The sequence below is a fragment of the Haliotis rubra genome, unplaced genomic scaffold (assembly GCF_003918875.1).
Source record: "Haliotis rubra isolate DU_JTF1 unplaced genomic scaffold, ASM391887v1 Scf460, whole genome shotgun sequence".
NCBI lineage: Eukaryota > Metazoa > Mollusca > Gastropoda > Lepetellida > Haliotidae > Haliotis > Haliotis rubra.
The window spans coordinates 17100-43251 of NW_025767147.1; the positions used below are offsets into that span (position 1 = coordinate 17100).

Sequence of the window (26152 nt, forward strand, 5' to 3'; positions counted from 1 at the left end):
CTTCCAGGTTGATGATGGTTTCTCGTGGCTTTAATGGTGCATTTGGTTGCAGGTTGATGATTTTCCGTTTTCCCGTGGCTTTAATGGTGCCTTTTCTTCCAGGTTGATGATGGTTTTCCCGTGGCTTTAATGGTGCCTTTGGTTGCAAGTTGATGATGGTTTTCCCGTGGCTTTAATGGTGCCTTTGATTGCAAGTTGATGGTGGTTTTCTCGTGGCTTTAATGGTGCCTTTGATTCCAGGTTGATGGTGGTTTTCCCGTGGCTTTAATGGTGCCTTTGATTCCAGGTTGATGGTGGTTTTCTCGTGGCTTCAGGTGCTTTAAATGTTGGTTCTTAGGATATAAAAAAGTTTGATGACAAAAGTGTCATCTACCTTGCGGAACTGGCAGAGAGCTTGTGGGTGTATTTTTGAGGTTTTTCCTTCTAGGTGGGGCTCAGGAATCGCAAAGATAAATGATGAAAGTGGATACTAGTATCCCATAGGCAGGCAGTGGATGATGTATGTGGAACTTACAAAGGAGTATCAGTCAGACAATGATATCAGATGTTAGGAGGGGCGATGGGTAGAATTGAATATGAAATAAGAAGGTATATTAGAAGTAGTATGTTTTATGTTCGCAATCATTCACTCACATTGAAAGTGAGGAGCTCTAAGCAAAAAGTGCTATGTGGTTATGGGGGCCTTTGTTTCCAAAGCTTAAGATGCCGCTTTTGATTATGCTGCAGTTGAAACTGATTCCCTGTCTTAACACAAGGCAAATGATATCAAATTCGAGTTTATGGTAAGACAACATGGCTTACCAAACATTGTCTGATTCAGAATAGGTTTACCTAAATGATCAATAAATTGTAAAACCATTGTTTACAAACCAACATAAACCAGTCTCAGTGTATGTAAATGATGAACATGAAGTGGAAATGAGAGACCCCAACTATAACCAGGTGTAAAATCGAATAATAGAACATCTAACTGCAACATTCTAAAGCTCCTACACTCCTACGCTCGTGGCAGAACAGGTTCACCATCCTGATGAAAGCCAATACAATTCTTTGATGCAAATAATTAGTATAAACATGATTGGCACGTCTTAGGGTGGCTTTTCATCTAGTATACTCAGTCAAGAGATTGTGAATTTACACATCACCTCACTCGATGCGTGATTTCTTTATAACACAGATCTGTTGACCTCGTTTGTTTGTATGTTTACATGACAACCTATTGTCCTTCCTCCGATGAATTTATTTATATTACCATGACAACCTATTGTTCTTCCTCCAATGACTTTATTTATATTACCATGACAGCATATTGTTCCTCCGATGACTTTTATTTATATTACCATGACAACCTATTGTCCTTCCTCCGATGACTATATTTATACTACCATGACAACCTATTGTTCCTCCGATGACTTTATTTATATTACCATGACAACCTATTGTTCTTCCTCCGATGACTTTATTTATATTACCATGGCAGCATATTGTTCCTCCTCCGATGACTTTATTTATATTACCATGACAACCTATTGTCCTTCCTCCTATGACTGTATTTATACTACCATGACAACCTATTGTTCCCTCCGATGACTTTATTTATATTACCATAACAACCTATTGTCCTTCCTCCGATAGAGCATATTGTTCTTCCACAGATGACTGCGACAAGGGCTACACATGCGGTACCGAAGCCTAGGGCCTCTGCTACAAGATCTACACCTGAACAAAATCCTGGTTCCAAGCCAACCATACATGCCATCAAGATGGCGGATATCTCATCAAAGTGGACAGTGCTGGCATCAATGCATTCATGAACAAGATTTACGATTCTTATTGTAGGTTGCTACTGGGCAATAGCATTTACCCTCTTAAAAGTATAATTCTAACCTGATATTTGAAGTTTGTAAAGACCTGTACGGATATGCATGTGTAGTATGTCAACTTACTTGAAACACAAAGACGTATATTTGAAACATCAATGCAATTACTTTAGTATTAACACCTTATTGTGTTTGTTTGTTTGTTGTTTGACGCCACATTCAGCAATATTTTACCTGTATAACTCTTGTCTCTGAAAAACAATACTGCTAAAGGCAAATATTTGTAGTGCCGTGTAGATGAACTGAATAAATCAGGATTTGGTTTCTCTACTTCCAAACAAAATTGCTTAGATCCATGCTCATGCTGTTGATGACTGGATTGTCTGGTCCAGACTCGAGTATTTACAGACTGACCCCATATAGCTGGAATATTGATGAGTTTGGCGTCAAAACAAACAAACAAACAAACAAACAAACAAACAAACAAACAAACAAACAAACAAACAAAACACTCAGCAATGTAACAGCGGTAAATCAAGTACAAGTCAAAATAAGGAGTCGCATCAGACATAACTTTTGTCACTGATGCATCAAAGTTTGACTGTCCTCCACGTGTCTACTATAAAACTTTTGAAAACACTACTTAGGATTTGAATGTTGTAACCTGGATCGAAACAACCTCTGAGCATGAGTCTTTGATGCTCTTTTGAAATCTTGAAGATACGAGCATAACGAACTCCAAGGGAGCACTGAAATTAGTTCGTTATGTCCGTAGTTCGCTATTGACTTTTTATATGATAATATAAGGTTTATCGGGACTTTTAAAACAGTTCGCTATAGCCGTCAGTTCGTTATATCCGTGTTCGTTATAAAGTATTCTACTGCAGTTCATTTTACCTCCACAGTATGTATACAATAAAGCCTTGAGTTGTTGATATAGCTGTTTTCATCATTGCACACCTGAAAGGAGCCGTAGAACTGCGAAAGATCTTGTGCAGATATAAAGGAGATTTGACAAGAAGAAATACCTGACTCATATTTTATGTATATATATAAAATGTTTAATGTGTCACTCATGGTCACCCTGTTAAGATTAATTAAATACTTACTGCGTTTGTGTTCACAGCTGCTTTCGTATGGGTAAATGGTTTTGGAAGACAGTGTTACTGGAAAGTGGACATGGTCAGATGGAACTCTCATCAACACAACCTACTGGGACGTGACTCAACCAGATTCAGACCCTGTTCAACAGTGTATGCTGGTACGGCAACGTGCGGGTGCGGATAACGTAAATGGATGGCACGATTACTTCTGTCACTATGATAACGCTGTTCCCATGTTCGTGTGTCAGGTTAATCTGAAGGAGGCGATTCAGATTGGTATGTGCTGAAACACACATACTCTATCAAGGATGTGTCTCTACTTCATGTTTACGTTCATGTTTGTGTGCCACCTTCCTCTGAAGGAGCAGTCTTATTGTTTCATTTTAATTATTGTGAACAAACTGTGCTCGGAGTGATGTTGTTACCCGTGAAGGTCCGGGCTAGAATATGGATATTCAGTAACCCATGCTTGTCGTAAGAGACGACTGACGGCATCGGGTGGTCAGGCTCGCTTTGACTTGATTGACAAATGTCATCGGTTCCCAATTGCGCAGATCGATGCTCATGCTCATCACTGAATTGTCTGGTCCAGACTCGATTATTTACAGACCACCGCCATATAGCTGGAATATTGCTGAGTGTAGCGTAAAACTAAACTCACTCACTCACTCGAGTGATGTTGTAATACATGTTACAGTATCTTCCCGTCTGTGTGTCCCTCAGTCCACTAGATACGCAACAAGGTGATAAAAATTGAAAAGATGAAATACGTATCTCTTTTTCGTTCTCTCAAGAAAACGTATCTGAGAAAAGTTAATTATGCCACGTGGATACTCAAATAAAAACTACTACGTTTTGCAACCTCAGGAAAACAAGTTATTTTTAGAAAGAGTTTCGACTTTGTACACCGCTACCCCGAACAGTATACTTCATTTTCTGTGGGCGGCAACGTCGTGAACATAGCTTTACATATCCATCTCCAGAGGTTCAGGACAATGTCATATGGAAGTCATCTGCAGTTGAAATTGTTCCGATACAACTCTGATGTAGAGTTTGGGGATATGACATTATGGCAAGTTGACGTAGCATAAGCATGGACACGAAAGTGAGCATTTGAAGAGGAATTTCTTCTTGGTTTGGCAAAACAAGGGATTTGAAACTTCAGATGTCTTAATGATCTGTTCAATAGTCATCAAACAACCAAAATCCTTCTTTTACCCGGATGAACTAGAAAATTAAGGAGAGATGTGAAACACCTAAGGTTTCTTACACTGAACTACAGTTATAATCGAAGTATACAGAACAAGATTTCGACTTGAATAGACAAAAACTCCAAAGAAAACAGTTCGTTATATCCGTCAGTTTGTTATAATCGTGTTCGTTGTAATGGAGTTCATTGTTGTTCCGGACCTACTTTCTTCCACGACTTCAACCTTCCACGAGTGAACTCTCAAAATTCCAACAGCTCCACTACGAATTTCGAGAAGTACAATCGGGCAATTAATTTGTGTCAGCTTCCCTAGTGCCAATCCTTGCTGACAATTACCTAGACCGTCGGCACTCCTTAATCCAAGAAATGAACCTCTTTCCTTGTATTGGTACCAAGGCTATGACTTTTGTCAGCTCCATCTTGGAATCGATAGGCTTGCAGAATAGCCCACTGTACATTTTCGGTTACTTCCATTTCAGCAACTGTGTGTAACTAATGTTGCCCAACGCATCCTGTGTTTTCCAGTATATATTGCACTTATTCTCTTGTGTGTTTGAATAAAACAAAATTTGGCCACATTTTTTCTTGAGTGTTATTCGCCGATTTATCCAGCTAGACATCTGACTTGTCATTTCACTTGTTGAACCTATTAAGTTACTTTGAAGACATTGTTCAGAAACTATTCCAAGGTCATTGTAGTTATACTGAGTGTTACATGGCTTCTATTGTATTATAAAATGGCCCAGCAATTCTGTGATCAACATCATGAGCATCGATCTACAAACATGATCGCCTCTTACGACAAGCATGGGCTGCTTAGAAGACCAACTGTGACTCAGTTCTTCCCTGGTGACGCTATACAGAATCTGAGCGAAAATGAAAATTTTCAGTTGGGCTTCAAACCAGGTATTCACTCGATTGTTTACCTCCTCAGCGTTCAGGGCCATGTTTCTGAATGCCCATAAATTGACTACATATCTGTCGATGTCCATCCAAACGCCGTCCAAATTGTATATAGGTATTGCAGGGTGAGAGAGTATGGTTTTACACCGCTTTTACAATATTCCCAGCAATATCACAGTATCACGGACACCAGAAACGGGCTTCACACATCGTACCCGTTTGGTGAATCGAATCCAGGGCATGTGGGCGCGGCGAGCGAACGCTTTAACCACTCTAGGCTACCCCTGCACCCAATAGTTGTGCTAGCAGAAGGTTGCCTTAAGGCCTTGGCGCAAACAGCTGTCTCTACGTGTGGTAACGACTTCTTCATATTTACCATTGATCTGCCCAGGAAGATCCGGGTTGATCTTCAGCAGTATTACAAGCACGCCGGCAAGAGGCTTCATTAATTAAAAGGGATCGAAAGCGGTCAGGGCTTGTTGACTTGGTTGACACATGTCATGTAGTATCCCAATTGCGTAGATCGATACTATGACTGCCGCCATTACGGCTGGAATATTGTTTGAGCGCGGCGTTAAACAACAAACCAACAGTTAAATAATGAATTAACATTATCTCGCAGTGACGGACGCCAAGTACTGTAGCGGCCTTTTGGGATTCTCAAAAAGATCGTCAATACATATTATCGCTATTTCATTTTGATATGATAACGAACATTCATTGCGTTGCCCAACTTTAATTTTTTAATACGAATAGCCATGTGTACGGTGAAAAATTCAATGACACGTAAGTTAACATAACGGCTCTCGTTTCCAACTGAGTGTTTTCTCTAAGGATCTTGCGGGCATGGTTTCCTCGAGAGTTTTTACGGCGCTCTCCGACATTTGTGAAGATAATATTATAAGGAGCTGCGAGTTTCAAAAACAATATGTTAAAACAACCTAATAAACTTTAATTTTAAACACCGTGCTTCGATTATTTCAAACCGTACAGTTGAAATTGAACCCTATCTTTCATACCTCATTAATGCGCATTCATTTCCTTTAAACTCTCAATTCAGGTTAATGGCAGCAAAGAAATGGAAGATATCCGGCACACGAAAATCATGCTCGTATCTCCTCGAATTCCTCCAGTTTCAGATTATTTGTGAAAGGCTCTAGCCTTGTGGGACTTTTAATAGGTTGAAATAAAATATTATTTTAAGTGCCTTTCATGAAAATAATATCCTGTTTGCGATTGTTGTAAGCAGAAATATGCATTTATTATTGTTTGGTGAACGATCAGCTAATAATTTACGTTAGTATATATATATTTTAGCAAATGATCATCATTATGATATCTTCATAAAGCAGAAACTCTTGAGTCCTTTAGTAATGGAAATCTTTGAAAGGCATTAAGCAATCTGATCTCACACAAAAGGCAACTTGTTTATTTTATTTAAAGCAAAAATACAGAAGCTGACAGCCATAAATTCTTGCCTTTGTGCTTTTTGTCGGGTAGTTATGATACATAGAATAAATTGACTTCCTTGAAGATATAACTGTTAAAGATAACACATCTTCTACCTCCATGTCACATGTATCTCACCCCCACTCCTACACAGTCACATGTTTCCCACCCCTGACCCTACACAGTCACATGTTTCCCATCCCCACCCAACACAGTTATATGTCTACTAATTCTCACCCTACACAGTCACATGTCTCCCACCCTCCACCCTACACAGTCACATGTCTCCCACTCCCATACCCTACACAGTTAGATGTCTCCCCACCACCACTTTTCACAATCACATGTTTCCTAATTTCCCCACTTCTCTTCACAGTCACATGTCTCCTGCCCCTACCCTAAACAGTCACATGTCTCCCACCCCCTCAATTCTACACAATCACATGTCTCCCACCAACACACTACAAAGTCACATGTCTACCGACCCATCCTACACAGTCACATGTCTCCCACCGCCAATTCCTACACAGTCACATGTCTCCTAATTCCCCTACCCTATTAGCACAGTTACATGTCTCCCAGCCCAATTCTGCCTTAGTCACATGTCTCCCAGCCCACTCTACATGAAGTCACATGCCATCCAGCTCCACCACCCTACACAGTCACATAATGTCTTCTACCCCTGCCCCACCTCTTCACCCCCAGTCATGGCATGTCTCCTACTCCCCTACACATACACAGCCTACATGTCTGTCTAATTTCTCAATCTCCTACACAATACAGTCACATGTCTCCCCACTCCACCTCCTACACAGTCACCCACTTGCACCTCCCATCCCTTCACTATACACAGTCACTACATGTCTTCCACTCTCACCTAACATAGTCACATGTCTCCCATCCCCATCCTACACAGTCACATGTCCTACATAGACACGTGTCTCCCACTTTCACTCTAGCACAGTCACATGTCTCTCCAGCCCACTCTACACAGTCACATGCCTTCCACCTCACCCTACACAGTTACATGTCTCCCAGCTCCATCCTACACAGTCACATGCCTTCCCACTCCTCATTCCTCCTACACAGTTATATGTCTCCTAGCCCACCCCTACACAGTCACATGCCTCCCAACCCCACCCTCACACAGTTACATGCCTTCCACCCCCACTCATACACAGTCACATGTTCTCACTCTCACCCAATACAGTCACATGTTCTCCTTATCCTAACCCAACACAGACACGTGTCTACTACTTTCAATGTCTACACAGTCACATGTCTCCCACCTCAACCCTACTTCTTCAAAGTCACACATGTCTCCCACTTCTAATTTCTACACAGTTAGATGTCTCCCCCACCTCACCACTCTTCACAATCACATGTTTCCTACCCCCACACTTCACAGTCACATGTCTCCTAAGCCCCCTACTCCTAAACAGTCACATGTCTCCTACCCCCCATTCCTACACAATCACATGTCTCCCACCAACACACTTAGCAAAGTCACATGTCTACTAATTTCCCATCCTACACAGTCACATGTCTCCCACTGCCATCCTTCTACACAGTGTGCCTCACATGTCTCCCTAATTCTCTACCCTACACAGTTACATGTCTCCCAGCCCACCCTGTCTAGCAGTCACATGTCTCCCAGCCCACTCTACACAGTCACATGCCACTCCAGCCCCACCCTACACAGTCACATGTTTCCTACACCACCTGCCCTTTCACAGTCACATGTCTCCTAAATTCCCCTACAATACACAGCCACATGTCTCCTCCTCCCACCCCCACCCTACACAGTCATATGTCTCCCCATCTAATCTCTACACAGTCACATGTCTCCTATCCCTACTATACACAGTCACATGTTTCTACTCTCACCCACATAGTCACATGTCTCCTCTATCCCAACTTCCCTACACAGACACGTGTGTCTCCCACTTTCACCCAGCACAGTCACATGTCTCCCACCCCACACTCACACAGTCACATGTCTCTAACCCTACATTCTACATACACAGTCACATGTCTCCTATCCCCACCCTAAAGTTGTTATTGTCACAGACGCATGTCTCCCACTGCCTTCCCCTAATCTTCTACATCAGTGTTACATGTCTCCCAGCTCCACCTACACAGTCACATGCCTTCAGAATTCCTCACAAATGTCTCCCACCTCACCCTACACAGTTACATGTCTCCCAGCCCACCCTACACAGTCACATGTCTCCCAGCCCACTCCTACACAGTCACATGTCTCCAGCCCCACCTCTCTGAAGTCTCCCACCCCATTGTACATGTCTCCTACTCCCTACCCTCCATGTCTCCCCCACCCTCACCCTACACACTACATTAGTTACATGCCTTCCCTACACAGTCACCTCTCCACTCTACATACAGTCATATGTTTCCTAACTCCACTCCCACACCTAGTCACATGTCTCCCAAATTTCACTCTATCCCTACCTATCATACACAGTCACATGTCTCCCACTTCTCACCTAATACAGTCACATGTCTCCCATCCCAACCTCTACACATGCTCGTTCCACCTCCTACACATTTACATGTTCCAGCATCCTATACTAGTCACATGTCTCCCACTCCCACACTACACAGTCACATCTCTCACCTCTCCCACCCCATTCTACATACATCACATGTCTCCCATCCCCACTTCTACATTGTGCAGACGCATGTCTCCCACTCCCTACCCTTCTACACAGTTACATGTCTCCCAGCCCACTCCTACACAGTCACATGCTTCCAAATTCCCCACCCTACACAGTTACATGTCTCCTAGCTCCATCTCTACACAGTCACATGCCTTCCACCACTCACTCTTCTTCACAATCACATGTTTCCCACCCCTAATTACAGTCACCTTTCATGCAGTTTAGCATGTCTTCTGTTCCCTAATTTCTATTCTACACAGTCACATGTCTCCCACCTCACCACACTACAAAGTCACATGTCTACTAATTCCTAGTCTTCCTACACAGTCACATGTCTCCCACTTCTTTTTACCCTACACAGTCACATGTCTCCTACCTCTACTCCTACAAAGTTACATGTCTCCCCAGCTCCACCCTACACTAGTCACATGTCTCCCAGCCCAATTCTACACAGTCACATGTCCTAGCTCCCATCCCTACACAGTCACATGTGTCAGCAATTTCACCCTACACAGTCTCATGTCCCCTCTACTACAATACACAGTCACATGTCTCCCATCCCACTTCTATACACAGTCACATGTCTCCCACTCTCACCCTACACAGTCACATGTCTCCCATCCCTACTCCCATACACAGTCACATGTCTTCTAATTCTCACCCAATACACAGTCACATGTCTCCCACCCCCACCCTACACAGACATGTCACCCCCCACTCCCACCCTACACAGTTACATGTCTCCCAGTGTGCCCACCTCTACACAGTCACATGCCTCCCACCCTCACCCTACACAGTTACATGTCTCCCAGCCCATCCCTACACAGTCACATGCCTCCACCATCTCACTCCTACACAGTTACATGTGTCCCTAGCTCCATCCCTACACAGTCACATGCCTTTCCAACCCCACTCCTACACAGTTACATGCCTTCCACCCCAATCCTACACAGTCACATATGTCTTTCTAACTCCAATCTCTACACAGTCACATGTCTTCCACTTCCTCACCCTCCCTACACAGTCACATGCCTTCCACATGTCTCCCAGCCCTACAACACAGTCACATGTCTCCCACCCCACCCTACACAGTCACATGCCTTCCACCCCCACCCTACACAGTTACATGTCTCCCAGCTCCACCTCTACACAGTCACATGTCTCTCCCACCCCTACACTCCTACACAGTCATGTCTCCCAGCCACCCTACACAGTTATGCATGTCTCCCAGCCCACCTCTACACAGTCACATGCCTTCCACTCTGACCCAACACAGGTACATGTCTCCTCCTCACCCTACACAGTTATGTGCCTCACCCCTTTCACTCTACATACAGTTACATGTCTCCCAGCCCCCCTACACAGTTACATGCCTTCTAACTCCCCACCCTACACAGTCACATGTCTCCTACTCCCAATACTACATTGTCACAGCCCACCCTACATGTCTCCTCCACCCCAATCCTACACAGTCATATGTCTCCCACTTCTAATCCTACACAGTCAAATGTCTCCCCACCTCACTTCTACAGTTAAGCATGTCTCCTAGCCAACCCCTACACAGTCACATGTCTCCTAGCCCAATCCTACACAGTCACATGCCATCCAGCCCCACCCTACACAGTCACATGTCTCCCACTCCAGCTCCCACCTTCACACAGTCACATGTGTCCCACTCCTCCACCCTACACAGCCACATGTCAGTCACAATCTCACCTCTACACAGTCACATGTCTCCCAATACACAGTCTACATAGTCACATGTCAGCCCCCATCCCTACCATACACAGTCACATGTCTCTTCCACTCTCACCCCAATACAGTCACATGTCTCCCATCCCAAACTCCTACACAGTCACGTGTCTCCTACATTTCACCCAAGCACAGTCACATGTCTCCCACCCCACACTACACAGTCACATACATGTCTCACTCCCCACCTCTACACAGTCACATGTCTCCCATCCCCAATCCTACACAGACAGCATGTCTCCCACTCCCACCTCTACACAGTTACATGTCTCCCCACAGCCCTAATTCCTACACAGTCACATGCCTTTCTTCTCACTCTCACTCCTATACAGTTACATGTCTCCCAGCCCACTAACCCTACACAGTCACATGCCTTCCACCTCACACCCTACAGTTACATGTCTCCTAGCCCCACCCTACACAGTCACATGTCTCACCCCCTTCCACCACCACTCTACCCCATCTACAAGTTACATGTCTCCTAATTCTTTCCCCCTTCACAGTTACATGTCTTCTGCCCCTAATCCTTCACAGTCACATGTCTCCCACTCACCACACTACAAAGTCACATTCCCTACCTCCTCAATGTCTTCCCACCCTACATAATGCGTCAAATGTCTCCCACTCTCCTACCAATTCTACACCTTTTACAGTCAATGTTCCCTAATTTCTACCTTTCTACACAGTTACATGTCTCCCAGCCAACCCTACACAGTCACATGTCTCCCAGCCCACCCTACACAGTCACATGCCATCCAGCCCCACCTCCTACACAGTCACATGTCTCCCACTCCACCTTTCTGCAGTCACATGTGTCCTACTCCCTACTCCTACACAGCCACATGTTCAAGCACCTCACCCTACACAGTCACATGTCTCCCCACTCCACCCTACACAGTCACATGTCTCCCCCATCCCTACCATACACAGTCACATGTCTTCCACTCTCACCCAATACAGTCACATGTCTCCCATCCCAACCCTACACACAGACACGTGTCTCCCACTTTCACCAAGCACAGTCACATGTCTCCCATTCCCCACACTACACAGTCACATGTCTCTCACTCCCCACTCCTACACAGTCACATGTCTCCCCACCCCACCCTACACAGACACATGCCTCTCCCACCTCCCACCCCTACACAGTTACATGTCTCCCAGCCCACCCCTACACAGTCACATGCCTTCCACCTCAATCTCTACACAGTTACATGTCTCCTAGCCCCACCCTACACAGTCACATGCCTTCCAACCCCACCCCTACAGCAGTTACATGTCTCTCCACCCCCACCCTACACACACAGTCACATGCCTTCCACCCCCACCCTACACAGTTACATGCCTTCCACCCCTAACCCTACACAGTCACATGCCTTCCACCCCAATTCTACACAGTTACATGTCTCCCAGCCCAATCTCTACACAGTCACATGCCTTCCACCCTCAATTCCCTACACAGTTACATGTCTCCCAGCGCACCCTACACAGTTATATGTCTCTCCCCAGCCCAATTCCTACACAGTCACATGCCTTCCACCCTGACTCCACACAGGTACATGTCTCCAACAACCTCCCACTCTCTCCTATGTCTCCCAGTGCCCCCTTCACAGTTACATGCCTTCCACCCCCAATTCTACACACAGTTACATGTCTCCCAGCCCCCTTCACATGTTACATGCCTTCAACCCCCACTCCTTCACAGTCACATGTCTCCTACCCCTACAATACACAGCCACATGTCTCCCACCTCTAACCCTACAATAGTCATATCTCTCCCACACCCATATGTCACATGTTCCCACTCCACCCTACACAGTCACATGTCTCCCATCACTCCCTACCTATACACAGTCACATGTCTCCACTCTCATCCCCCATAATACAGTCACATGTCTCCACTCTATCCAGTCACATGTCCCCATCCCACCCTACACAGACACGTGTCTCCCACTTTCACCCAGCACAGTCACATGTCTCCCACCCCCACACTACACAGTCACATGTCTCTCACCCCCACCCTACACAGTCACATGTCTCCCATCCCCACCCTACACAGACGCATGTCTCCCACTCCCACCCTACACAGTTACATGTCTCCCAGCCCACCCTACACAGTCACATGCCTTCCACCCTCACCCTACACAGTTACATGTCTCCCAGCCCACCCTACACAGTCACATGCTTTCCACCCCCACCCTACACAGTTACATGTCTCCTAGCCCACCCTACACAGTCACATGCCTTCCACCACCACTCTTCACAATCACATGTTTCCCACCCCCACCTTTCACAGTCACATGTCTTCTGCCCCTACCCTAAACAGTCACATGTCTCCCACCACCACACTACAAAGTCACATGTCTACCACCCCACCCTACACAGTCAAATGTCTCCCACCTCACCCTACACAGTTACATGTCTCCCAGCCAACCCTACACAGTCACATGTCTCCCAGCCCACCCTACACAGTCACATGCCATCCAGCCCCACCCTACACAGTCACATGTCTCCCACTCCACCCTACACAGTCACATGTCTCCCACCCCTACCCTACACAGACACATGTCTCCCACTCCCACCCTACACAGTTACATGTCTCCCAGCCCACCCTACACAGTCACATGCCTTCCACCCTCACCCTACACAGTTACATGTCTCCCAGCCCATCCTACACAGTCACATGCCTTCCACCCTCACCCTACACAGTTACATGTCTCCTAGCCCACCCTACACAGTCACATGCCTTCCAACCCCACCCTACACAGTTACATGCCTTCCACCCCCACCCTACACAGTCACATGCCTTCCCACCCCACCCCACACAGTTACATGCCTTCCACCCCAACCCTACACAGTCACATGCCTTCCACCCCCACCCTACACAGTTACATGTCTCCCAGCCCACCCTACACAGTCACATGCCTTCCACCCTCACCCTACACAGTTACATGTCTCCCAGCGCACCCTACACAGTTATATGTCTCCCAGCCCACCCTACACAGTCACATGCCTTCCACCCTGACCTACACAGGTACATGTCTCCAACCTCACCCTACACAGTTACATGCCTTCCACCCCCACCCTACACAGTTACATGTCTCCCAGCCCACCCTACACAGTCACATGCCTTCCACTCTCACCCTATACAGTTACATGTCTCCCAGCCCCCCCTTCACAGTTACATGCCTTCAACCCTCACCCTACACAGCTACATGTCTCCCAGCCCACCCTACACAGGTACATGTCTTCCACCCCCCCTACACAGTTACATGTCTCCCAGCCCACCCTACACAGTCACATGCCTTCCACCCTCACCCTATACAGTTACATGTCTCCAATCCCTCCCCTTCACAGTTACATGCCTTCCACCCCCACCCTTCACAGTTACATGCCTTCCACCCCCACCCTACACAGTTACATGCCTTCCACCTCACCCTACACAGTCACATGCCTTCCACCCCCACCCTACACAGTTACATGTCTCCCACCCAACCATACGCAGTCACATGCCTCCCTACCCTATAACAATCCCTCACCAACTGACATTCTTACGGATTGCAATATGTTTTAATCCCCATCAAACATATGGTAAATATGATAAGCACACCTTTCACACAGCAACAAGTCATTTGGAGAGTCAATTGTACCACTGTGACTGTTTCATGAGCATGTGTTTATGAATGGCCATCCAATTTTGCTGATAGTAGGTATTCACGAAAATTGTTGATATACTAGGTATTCACGAAAATTATTGATATACTAGGTATTCATGAAAATTGCTGATACTAGGTGTTCACGAAAATTGTTGATATACCAGGTATTCATGAAAATTATTGATATACTAGGTGTTCATGGAAATTGCTGATACTAGGTGTTCACGAAAATTGTTGATATACTAGGTGTTCACGAAAATTGTTGATATACTAGGCGTTCATGAAAATTGTTGATATACCAGGTATTCACAAAAAGTGTCGATACTAGAACATAGAGAACACGAGAACATAGTGTGAAGTCAAATGGGAATGGAATCCGACATCATTTTGTAACTAATACGTCTAGCTTTACTGAGATTTGAATGTTGTCATCTTGATCAAACAACCTGTACCCTAGAGATGTATGGCGCTGATGTAGTTGATGTGTTCCATTCTTCCGACCGAAGTGATATTTCAAAACACTGAAAAAGAGTACTATGGCTGTGTTTGTATAGCGACAGTATCCGTGATTTCATGAGATTCATATAGGTCCATTATGATTCTTTATCATGACAGTTACCGTTATGTTAGCTCAAGATCTCCAGTTCTTACAACATTGTGCGTGAGCGACGTCAACGTATAGTTTAATGAAGTGTGTTGGAGTACGCTGACAAATTATATATTAATGAATGCAGGCAGACAATCGACTTCCTTACGGAAACAAAGCTGCAACTCCTCAAAACGAATTAGGACCATAAAGACGTGAATCTCTTTCAGAAGGAAAGGTATATATGAAAGATTAATAACAAAGTTATTGTGTGTGGAACAATATACCTCCTAGTGTTCCTCCTTGACTGATTCACCATGTCGTATATACTCAGAATAAAGTTAGGTTCCATTGTTGTTTTTTATATATTTTATTACTTGCACACATTTACATACTTTTGACTCCATTGGTAGAGAATCAGACAATCCTCGTGGATTTTGTGTTTTGGGGCGATATAGTGTGACTTGAGCAGACACAACCTTGCCAACTTCATGATAGTGGACCCGTGAAGGTCCGGGTTAGAATTGGCCTTCAGCTTGTCGTAGGAGGCGACTGACGGGATCGGGTGGTCAGGCTTGCTGACATGGTTGACACATGTCATCGGTTCCCAATTGCGTACATCGATGCTCATGCTGTTGATCACTGGATTGTCTGGTCCAGATTCGATTAGTTACAGACGACCGCCATATAGCTGGAATATTGCGGCGTAAAACTAAACTCACTTACTCACTCATTCACTCACTCACTCATGATAGTGGGTTGAAACTGTTTGTGAATCGCATCAAAGAAGATTATGTGAGTAACAACATTCAAGCTTTCCTAGACTCAGAAGTAGACATTAATAGTGCAGTAGATAGGTTACTGGACACTTTCTTAGACTTAGAAGTAGACATTAATAGTGCAGTAGATAGGTTAGTGGCCACTTTCCTAGACTTAGAAGTAGAGATTAATAGTGCAGTGTATAGGTTAGTGGACACTTTCTATTGCATGGGTTCATATTTCCAGACCAAATCATCATCATTTTCGTCAACCATGTACATCAAGGCAATAGTTACATAAACATAAAATAAAGCAGGATATAAATGGTGCCATAACGACAGGGATTGTAAAACATTTTGGAACTGGATTAAATGACCATGGAATTCACATTACCATGGAATTATTGAACTTATTGAACCACAACATTACCAATGACAATAAATTTGATACTACCGTAAGGGAGGCGTTTGATAGGCTTTTAGAAGTTGGTAGAGTAATACAACACACTTGATATGGATGTGCAACTTCTTTATTATTTACACACGGTGTTTCTTTTCTTACACTTGCCCCTTTATCGGGTGAATGACAGTCAATAGTTACGGAGGTATATATAGTATGTATAGTTTGTAAAAACAACTCTGTGGCTTCCTGTACATACTATATATAGCTCTGTAACTACTGACTTTAACCCTTTATTAATGACGCCTCTTATATAAGTGACGTTTCTTTTGTGGTTGAGTATATATTGCACACACGGGGTGTGCATGGTAAATGCTTTGATATATTAAAATGCATGTATGGCCAGGTGAAAGCCTGCGTCAGAGCAGGGAACAGGAGATCATCTGTGTTTGACACATCTTCTGTGTACGACAATGACGCATGCTTAGTCCTGCACTGTTTATCTTTTTCATAAAATGAGCTGTCTGAATTCAAACAATTCGAATTACGAGGTATATTTGTAACAGAAAGTATTGAATAAATCATCAGATTAAAGTTCTCTGATGATATATCATTAACTGACTCAAGTACCGTTGGTTTACAGATAAAACTTGATGCCCTTCACAACTATTGTAAAATGGGGTGAATTCAGAGAAGTCAAATATTATTGTCTTCAGAATTGGTGGATACCTAAAATCAACCGAAAATGGTTTTATAGGGCATCTGAACTGCGGTAAGTATAGTAACTTATTATAAATATCTTAGAATTATATTTTTACCAAGACTGTGTTGGTCTAAAGCCTGTGAAACATTATCTCTACAAGCAAAGGCCTTTTCACAATTCAGCAACTTCTGAACAAATACCCAGCTATTCAGTTAATAGTAGAAAAAGTACTTTATGGATAACAACGTCTTTATTTGTTATGATGCGACGTTTCGGTATAGCTTCTTATACCGTTGTCAAGCAAGAGTGTTATACTTTTCTATTATCCATCAACTTCTTCAATGCCAATCAAATAGTGGAGAAATGAAGTGTGTGTGTGTGTGTGTGTGTGTGTGTGTGTGTGTGTGTGTGTGTGTGTGTGTGTGTGTGTGTGTGTGTGTGTGTGTGTGTGTGTGTGTGTGTGTGTGTGTGTGTGTGTGTGTGTGAAGGGTTAGAATATTTTACACTGGTTTATCATATGTCTGCATCTCCCAGAACTGTGGGCATGTTGACATATTAATTCAACTGTTTCAACAACGTTGTAAATTTGTCAAGTTCAGGATTGGCCTCCACATTACCTCAGTGCTTATTCCGAGTTAAAATCTTTGTTAACTCCAGAAAAATACATATCTTCACTTGCTTGCTAAAACCATTTCAGGAAAATGTTATGTTAGTTTCGTTGCCTTTTCTATAAGCTGAATATCCAGCAGTATCGGTTTAATATGAATGTTGATAGAGATACATTAGTCTGCTCCAAGTGTCAGTTACAGCAAACTAAAGACAAGTATCATTTTCTGCTTATTTGTCCTTATTATACAGAAAGTCGTCAGAAAATTTTCCCATCTTATTATCATGTAGACCCGTCATTTGTCAAATATTATCAATTGCTATCATCAACTAATGAGAAGCATGTACTATTCTTAAGTATTTATCTGAAAAGAAACTGCAATATGATATATAGACTTTCCACAGTACTATAACTCTTCCTCATCTACATTGTACCGCTGTGCACAATATTTCTGTACCTAAATGTACTTTAGGCCATGTGGCCATTTTGTCATTGTTATTGCCGGTGTTACTAACTTTGCCATTGCTGCTTAGACAAATGACTACCTATAAGGCATAGGACACATACCTTGAGAAGTTGTATTATAGTATTATATATACCAATACGATTATCTTCATAGTTTATTCAAGGACAACCTATGACTAGACTCAAGCAACGATGGGTTAAACATGGCAGTGACTAGCGAGCCTCATCCTCACTTGAATTAATGCAAAGGTTCCATATTATCAACTTCATTTACAAAGGTGGAACATACACAACGGACGCTGCTATAGATCATAGTTGGGCTTTTAGTTCTCCTGAGGCATCTTGACGGGCATATACGAATACCATTATCTGTATAGTTAACTTATTCTAGGACAACCGATGACTAGACGCAAACAATAATGGGCTAAACATGCCTCCTCCCCAATCAAATTAATGTAAAGGTTTCATAAAATTACCTCTATTAATGACTAGGAAAGAGATTGGCTTTTAGTGGATTGACAATGTGTGTTCCCGAAGGAGTCTTGTGCCATGTATGTAAAGGAGTGTAGAGATAATATAATACATTGAATCAGGAATAACTGCTTACCGATCATCGTTTGCAGACAATAAGCATTACTGCCTTCTTTGAGTGAACAATCGTAACCCTTCTCGATTGATTGATCATATTGATGTTTGTAGACCAGTATCTAATTGTTTCCTGAATATTATAACGTAACTCCTCATTCGTGAAATAATTGTCGAATTCATAATACAAGCCTTACGTAATGAAATACAACGCAATTCAGTGAGCAGACAGACCACCATTACCTAATTAGCAATGTGAGACATTCAATATTATTTCAGTGTTCCTTCATAATAATTCCATGACGTCAAGGGTCATGTGACTGTCACGTGTCTACATCCTTGACACTGCTCATAAAAAGGAAAACTGTACTAAGTGAATGTTCATATCGCTTTGGGTCGTGAGGATAACACTTTGATCATGGGTTTAGCGATGGTTCTTGTGCTGCATGGGATGCAACTCGCCTCCCTACCACCCGGTGTCCCCATCTCGTCAAGAAGAGACTGTGTGTCTAGATGTTATCGTCAGGGGACCTGTACCTCCGTCGTCTATGATGGTAGCACCAAGAAATGTCATCTTTCCACTGAAGTATATTTTGAACGTGACTTGACGAGCACCCCAAACAACATGCAGTATCTTGTATGGAGACGAGGTATGTTCAAACCTTACTTGGGATCATCTATGTTAAATTTCACTACATTACGGGCATCGTTCACAGGTACAGGTATTAGTTAAGAGAGTATGGGTGGGCTCGGTTGGATTGGATTGGTGTGTGGTGTCATCTGGTGTGGTTTGGGGTGCTGTAGTTGAAATAATACACAGGTCAACAACAGAAGAACCACCCTTTCCGGGAACAAACGGCGAAACAGGTTAACGAATCGCCTAAGCGTCGCAAAAAAATACAAAACGACTTTTTCTGATGTAACACGAAATATCCGGTGTGAAATTTCCGAAATGTGACGGTATGAAACAGCTTACGCGTTAGTAAAATTAACACAAAACATATGCCACGTTTGAGGCAAAACGAAAGAGATAGAGAGAGCTGTCGGAATGGCCCAACAAGCTAACCACACTGTCATTGCCAGAAGCTTCGGCTGCACTTGAGTAACTGTCATCAGACTGATGCAACGACTAAGACAAACGGGCAATACGTCAGACAGAGTAGTGGACCACATGTGATACCCGGTGATCATCACCACATCTGGACAAGTCATCTGAGAAATCGTTTTGTAACGGCGACGTCAACGGCAGCGACGGCACTAGGACACCGTATCACTCGACATACAGAGTACCGGCGACTAAGAGAATATGGTATTCGACTACATCGACCCTATCGCGAAATAAATCTGACTTTTCGAAACAGGTCGTCGATTTACATGGACCAGGCGAGTTAAATGTTGGCAAATTCAAGATTGGCGACCTATGATGTACGTCGACCCTATCGCGAAATAAATCTGACTTTTCGAAACCGGTCGTCGATTGACATGGACCAGGCGAGTTAAATGTTGGCAGATTCAAGATTGGCGACCTATGATGTACGTCGACCCTATCGCGAAATATATCTGACTTTTCAAAACCGGTCGTCGATTGACATGGACCAGGCGAGTTAAATGTTGGCAGATTCAAGATTGGCGACCTATGATGTACGTCGACCCTATCGCGAAATATATCTGACTTTTCAAAACCGGTCGTCGGTTGACATGGGCCAGGCGAGTTAAATGATGGCAGATTCGTGATTGGCGACGTATGATGTACGTCGACCCTATCGCGAAATATATCTGACTTTTCAAAACCGGTCGTCGATTGACATGGGCCTGGCGAGTTCAACCAATGGTGGACATATACATGATTGGCGACGTATGATGTTCACCGACCAGAGTAGATTCTGTCTGTACAGCTGTGACTAGAGCATGAGCATATATTTATTTCAGCAGCAAATCAAATTATGAGGGTCAAATTAGGTAACCTTGTCGCATTGTCGCCCACCGAAATGCAACAGAAATGTGTTGAAATGCAACAACGCGTTAGTATCCCCTCTAGGAATCCATAGACATCTGTGTGTATGAGCTATATGACCATGACGGCATATTGTTCTTCCTCAGATGACTGCGACAAGGGCTACACGTGGTACCGAAGCCTAGGCCTCTGCTACAAGATCTACACCTCAATGAAAACCTGGTTCCAAGCCAACCATACATGCCATCAAGACGGCGGACATCTCATCAAAGTGGACAGTGCTGGCATCAATGCATTGATGAACAGGATATCCGATTCACACTGTAGGTTGCTTGGTGGCAATAAAATCACCCTCTTAAAAGTATAGTTTTAACTTGATATCCGATGTTCGTAAAGACACAGACGGACATACACGACATACACCTAGACATTCACTCGAACACAAAAGATATGTCCCACACATGAAAACCATCACTCTGATATCAACAACTCATTGTTCGATATCCTTTTAGGAAGGTGGTTTTCATTTCATTTTGTTATATAACGAAGCAAACACTGAGAAACAGAAGATTACCTCATTTGACGGGAGAAATGTCTCTATTTATACCTAACACAACGAGTGTCGTTGTGCTAACCTGTTGCTTGTTTTTTTTGCCAATTTCGGCAATTTGTCAAACATTTGACTTTCCTCCAATATACTTTCACATTGGACCAACAAATGTTTAGTACAGCTTATAACAGGTCTGTCCGAGGTGATTAGAACAACCATAACGTCATAGCTGCCACATGAACATATCTTTTCAGTCACCTTGAGCACAAGCGTTAGTAGATATCTATGTTTGTGTTCACAGCTGTCAGTATCTGGCTGGGTGGTTTTCAAGATGATCTCAATGGAAAGTGGACATGGCCAGATGGAAATGTCATCAATCCAGCCTACTGGGACAACACTCAAGGAAACTCAGTCACAGAGAAGTGTACAACAGTTTACACATCTTATAAACACGAGATACGGAGATGGCATGATTTCCTCTGTACATCTATTAATGTTCCCATGTTTGTGTGCCAGCTCCCTCTGAAGGAAGAGCCTTACTGTTGACAATGGGTAATAACACAACTGCTATCAGCGACATATGCTCAAATATGATGCTGCAAACGTCAAACCTAACAAATCCACTATCATGTAACTTTTCATATCCTCGGTATTCACTGATTGGGTTGATCCAATGTCAGTTACGTCTGTCTCTTTCGCAAAGCGTATGGCTCGACTTCGTCTGTCAGGACGACAAACCTTTCCTGGACCTCCTCGAATAGTCAATGCTGACTCCGAGAGGCATAACATCCTTAAATTGTCATGGCAAGCAATGACCCCAGATTTTCTGCCACTGAACACGTTTTTGACAAGCAAGGGAGGCGTGTCAATTAGCGTGATAGGATGTCGAGCACGTTGTCTAAACTTGACCACGCATCGAAGGTGAAATGGGAACATGCTATCTCAAATCCCCTTTGGTAGGTTCATACGCAATATTCCTCGTCCTGAGAATGAAGTGTGAAATATCGTGGCAGTATGTCACATTGCTGATCCACAAACATCTCATTTACAATTTCCCATCTTACCCCCGTCTTCCTATAAGATTGTTGGTGATGTGATAGGTTTCGTGTACTTAATTGGTTGGTTGTTGTTTAACGCCGCACTCAGCAGTATTCCAGCTACATGGCGTTGGTCTGTAAATATTCGAGTCGGGACCAGATAATCCAGTGATCAGCATTATGAGCATTAACCAATGCCATTCGTATATGATGACATGTGTCAACCAAGTCGGCGAGTCCTGCCACCCGATTTCGTTGGTCGCTTGTTACGACAAGCAAGGGTTACTGAAGGCCAAGTCTAAACCGGTTCCTAACGGGTATCATGTTCTTGAAGCTACCTAAGGACTTAGAAAAATTCTGAAAGACTGACTGTAACGAGAAGGGGGTGATTCTGATGCTCATATAGAATAGATATCCCTTTCCATATAAATAAGAAATCGAGTCGATTCTACAATTCTGACCATATCATGACTTCGTGCTTGTTTGACGCAGCATAATAGTTCTTGAAAATATTTGAGTGATGCATTTCTAAATATGGTTGGTGATTTGATAGGCGTCATGTCCTTGAAGCCACCGCAGTTATCTGAATGGGACAGTTTCTAGTGTTGTTCCGAAACAATAACAGGGTGGTTCGAAGCATTTTGCATTCAGATGCGTATCCAATTGGAAACACCGACTTCATTCCAGATTGTAACATAAGTTCTAGATTCAAGAAATGAGACAGCCCTGACGATATTTTTGAAAACTCGTAAGTGCACTATCATAAGTAAGTGCACGACAGTTTTTCATATATACATTGCTTTATATTTGTCCGACATTGGTTTTGTGTTATTGTACACACTTTAACTCTTTGCTCGAATACAAATATTTTACCTTTCTTTGAAATTACCATTATATAATGTTAAACTATTTCAACTTCAACAGGTTTGATAATTCTGTGGATATAAAACTTCTCAACTTCTACAGTATATACGATATTTCTTTGTAGATTCTATTTAGAATGTTTATCATTGCATAATAAAACTCTTTGCTTAAATAGAAAACAATATACTTTTCATTGGTTCTATGGGAATTTACTATTTCCACAGGAAGGTTCCATGTACTGATTTCTGGATTGTTATCAACCTCTCTGTTTAGAGTGAGTGAGTTAAGATGTTACGTCACATCGGCAATATTTCAGCCACATTGTGGCTAAAAATGTTATGATATCATAATAAAGGTAAAAGATAAAAACCTGCCCACGAAGGACAGTAAAAACAACTAGAATATCACATATATAACTGTAAAATAGTAATTAAATATAAAACATTTGAACTATAGATGACAAAACAGTATGAAAGCTGGCTATAGATTGCCAACAACTGAAAGTAGATCACCATACTAGGGATCATGGAGACTTTTGCTTCCTGCGTAGAACCTGGCTGGAGTTACATCACCCCTGCAGCTGTCAACAATTGTCGACTAATCTATTAATTTAAATTAAATATTTTAAAATGACATATATACTATGATTAAACATAGCAGTAGGTTTAAATTTACTTTGAATGTTTTGGGACTTACGTACCCTCTCAGAAGGACAATAATTTTACAATACTTTAATCCCCTTTGAAGGTCCTGCCATTAACAATCTCAGTTGTTAATTGTAACTACTAATTCTAAAATATTTATCTATTTAGACAACTTTTATCAAAATTTATAACGCTATTTCTTTTAAAAATGAAATGATTTAACTTGATTTACCATTAAAAGGATCCTTCAATGTTTTGACATTGAAATACTTATCCCTCGTGATGGAAAAATCAACCTTCAAGCAGGACATGTTTGCCCTTGATTCTTTCATAACTAAGGATGCAAAACGGAGGATCCTCACCTTTTAATAGGTATTCATAGGTATATCCAGGATTGCCAATACGGCATCGTCTTAGAATGACCTCTTCAAATTTCGACTGACAACCCAAGTAGGTGTTACCGATATAGGGTTTTATAGCATGTAATTTATTAATACCTACTTGAGTGTACCACTTCTTCTGCATCAGATCACGAATGTATGATTTAATGATAGCTTTGTAAGTGAAGAATGAGAAGCGGTGTCACAGATTTGTTGAGTGCTGCTTTAGCAGCATAATCAGCCATTGTGATACCAGATATCCCAAAATGGCTGGGTAACCAACTGAAGACAATGTATTGTCTAGTTGCAAGGTCATTATATAATTCAATAATTTTAATTAAAAGTGGAGTTTTGCACGATAAGTTTTCATAGTCTGAAAGGACGAAAGAGAATCTGAATATGGCGTTGGCTTCTGCTGTAAAGTAGAGCTGTTCTACGGTATTCCAGAATATACTGTTCTGGATCCAATGACAGTAGCACAAGCCACTGCGCCACCATCCTTGTACCCATCTGTACAGAAGGATTTGTGTGCATTACACTTACTTTGTAATTGATGGAATTCTTGTTTATATTGTAATTGATTAGTTCCTGATTTTTAAAAACATGTTGTGAGTGTAAGGTCAACTTGTGGCCTCACTGATTGCCAAGGAGGAGAAAGAAGAAGGCGGGGAGATACATTTTCTAGTTCAATGCCAGCATCAGAAATGAAAGGTTTTATTCTTATTCCAAGGGTCGGAAAAAGAGATGAAATGTCATTGTAGAAATCCTCATAAAGAGGATTAAAACACAATTGTAAGCAGGGTTGGACTCAATAGAATAAAGCTTTGTGATATATTGAAAAGATAATTTTAGACGGCCTCACTGATTGCCAAGGAGGAGCTGGAAGAAGGCGGGAAGGAGATATATTTTCTAGTTCAATGCAATTATCATAAATGAAAGGTTTTATTCTTATTCCAAGATTTGAGACGGCGTTGGCTAAGAGATGGCTCATCGGCCTCAACGTATGGGCTGTTAATAGAAGAGGTTCTTAAAGATCCAAGAAAAACTCTCAGACCTTGATGGTGGACACAATCAAGTAGTTTGAGGATGCTTTTGCAGGCTCCACCATATACGATGGAGCCGTAATCAGGTTTTGATCGCACCAATGATCTATATACGTGAAGGTGGGTAGTTTGATCCCCTCTTCACTTTGAATTGGAAACAACCTTTAGCAAATTCAGTGGCTTGAGGCATTTGGCTTAATGGTATGTAATATGCGGCAGGAACGTTAAATGCGTCGAACTTGGCCTCCTTTACAACTTTGATGGGGGTGCCATTTAGAAATAGTTCAGGGTCTTTAAGCGGTTTGCATTAACGACAGAAATGTATACGATTAGTTTTGTAATCGAGAAGATATTGTTCTGGACCCAACGACAGTAACACAAGCCATTGCGCCATCATCCTTGGACCCATCTGTAAATAAGGATTTGTATGTATTATATTTACTTTGTAATTGATTAAACCTTTGTTTATATTGTAATTCATAAGTTTTTGATTTTTAAAAATGTTGTCAGTGTTAGGTCACCCTGTGGCCAACTTTGAATTGGAAACAACATTTAACAAATTAAGCGCGTTCAGGCATTTGGCTTAATGGTATATAATATGCTGCAGAAACGTAAAATGCGTCGAAAATAAGGCCCAGGAACTTGGCCTCCTTTAGAACTTTGATGGGTGTGCCATTTAGAAATAATTCAGGGTCTTCATGCGGTTTGCCGAAATGGGAACGATTAGTTTTGGATTTATTTTGTTTAAATACAACTGCAGCTGCCGTTCAATAGTATGCATATTTCTACTGAGACAAGAAATAATAGAATTATCCACAAAAAAGCGATCCATCCATTGAATCATTAAAAACCTTTAATAAACTGTTGATATTGATGTTAAAAAATGTGACAGACAAAATACTTACTTGTGGGACACCCTGATGCTGATTGTAATGATCAGACAGGGGAGAACCCACGCGGAATTTCGTCACAATCCGAACCTCAAAAAAGGAACTTTTTCTCCAA

The 26152-nt window shown here is 42.6% G+C and overlaps 1 protein-coding gene and 1 long non-coding RNA gene across 2 annotated transcripts; one reads left to right on the top strand and one right to left on the bottom strand.

Moving 5' to 3' along the window:
• Window positions 1-320: 320 nt before the first annotated feature.
• LOC124290301 lies at window positions 321-25025 on the bottom strand. The gene is made up of 4 exons (XR_006901883.1): window positions 24959-25025; window positions 13299-13308; window positions 2980-2986; window positions 321-332 (listed from the first exon to the last, which is right to left on the bottom strand). It is a non-coding gene; the product is annotated as an uncharacterized LOC124290301 (long non-coding RNA).
• Window positions 19065-22159, top strand: LOC124290299 (C-type lectin BpLec-like). Its single transcript, XM_046727013.1, has 3 exons — window positions 19065-19325; window positions 20776-20952; window positions 21481-22159. Exons 1-3 carry the CDS (start codon window positions 19094-19096, stop codon window positions 21723-21725), a joined length of 654 nt encoding a protein of 217 aa, XP_046582969.1. The 5' UTR covers window positions 19065-19093; the 3' UTR covers window positions 21726-22159.
• Window positions 25026-26152: the final 1127 nt, after the last annotated feature.

Excerpts from the sequence above, each read along its gene's own strand:
- LOC124290299 (XM_046727013.1), top strand. The coding sequence starts at position 19,094 with ATGGGTTTAGCGATGGTTCTTGTGCTGCATGGGATGCAACTCGCCTCC. Across the intron at positions 19,326-20,775 it reads GTATCTTGTATGGAGACGAG|ATGACTGCGACAAGGGCTAC; the intron begins GTATGTTCAAAC and ends GTTCTTCCTCAG. Across the intron at positions 20,953-21,480 it reads CAGGATATCCGATTCACACT|CTGTCAGTATCTGGCTGGGT; the intron begins GTAGGTTGCTTG and ends TTGTGTTCACAG.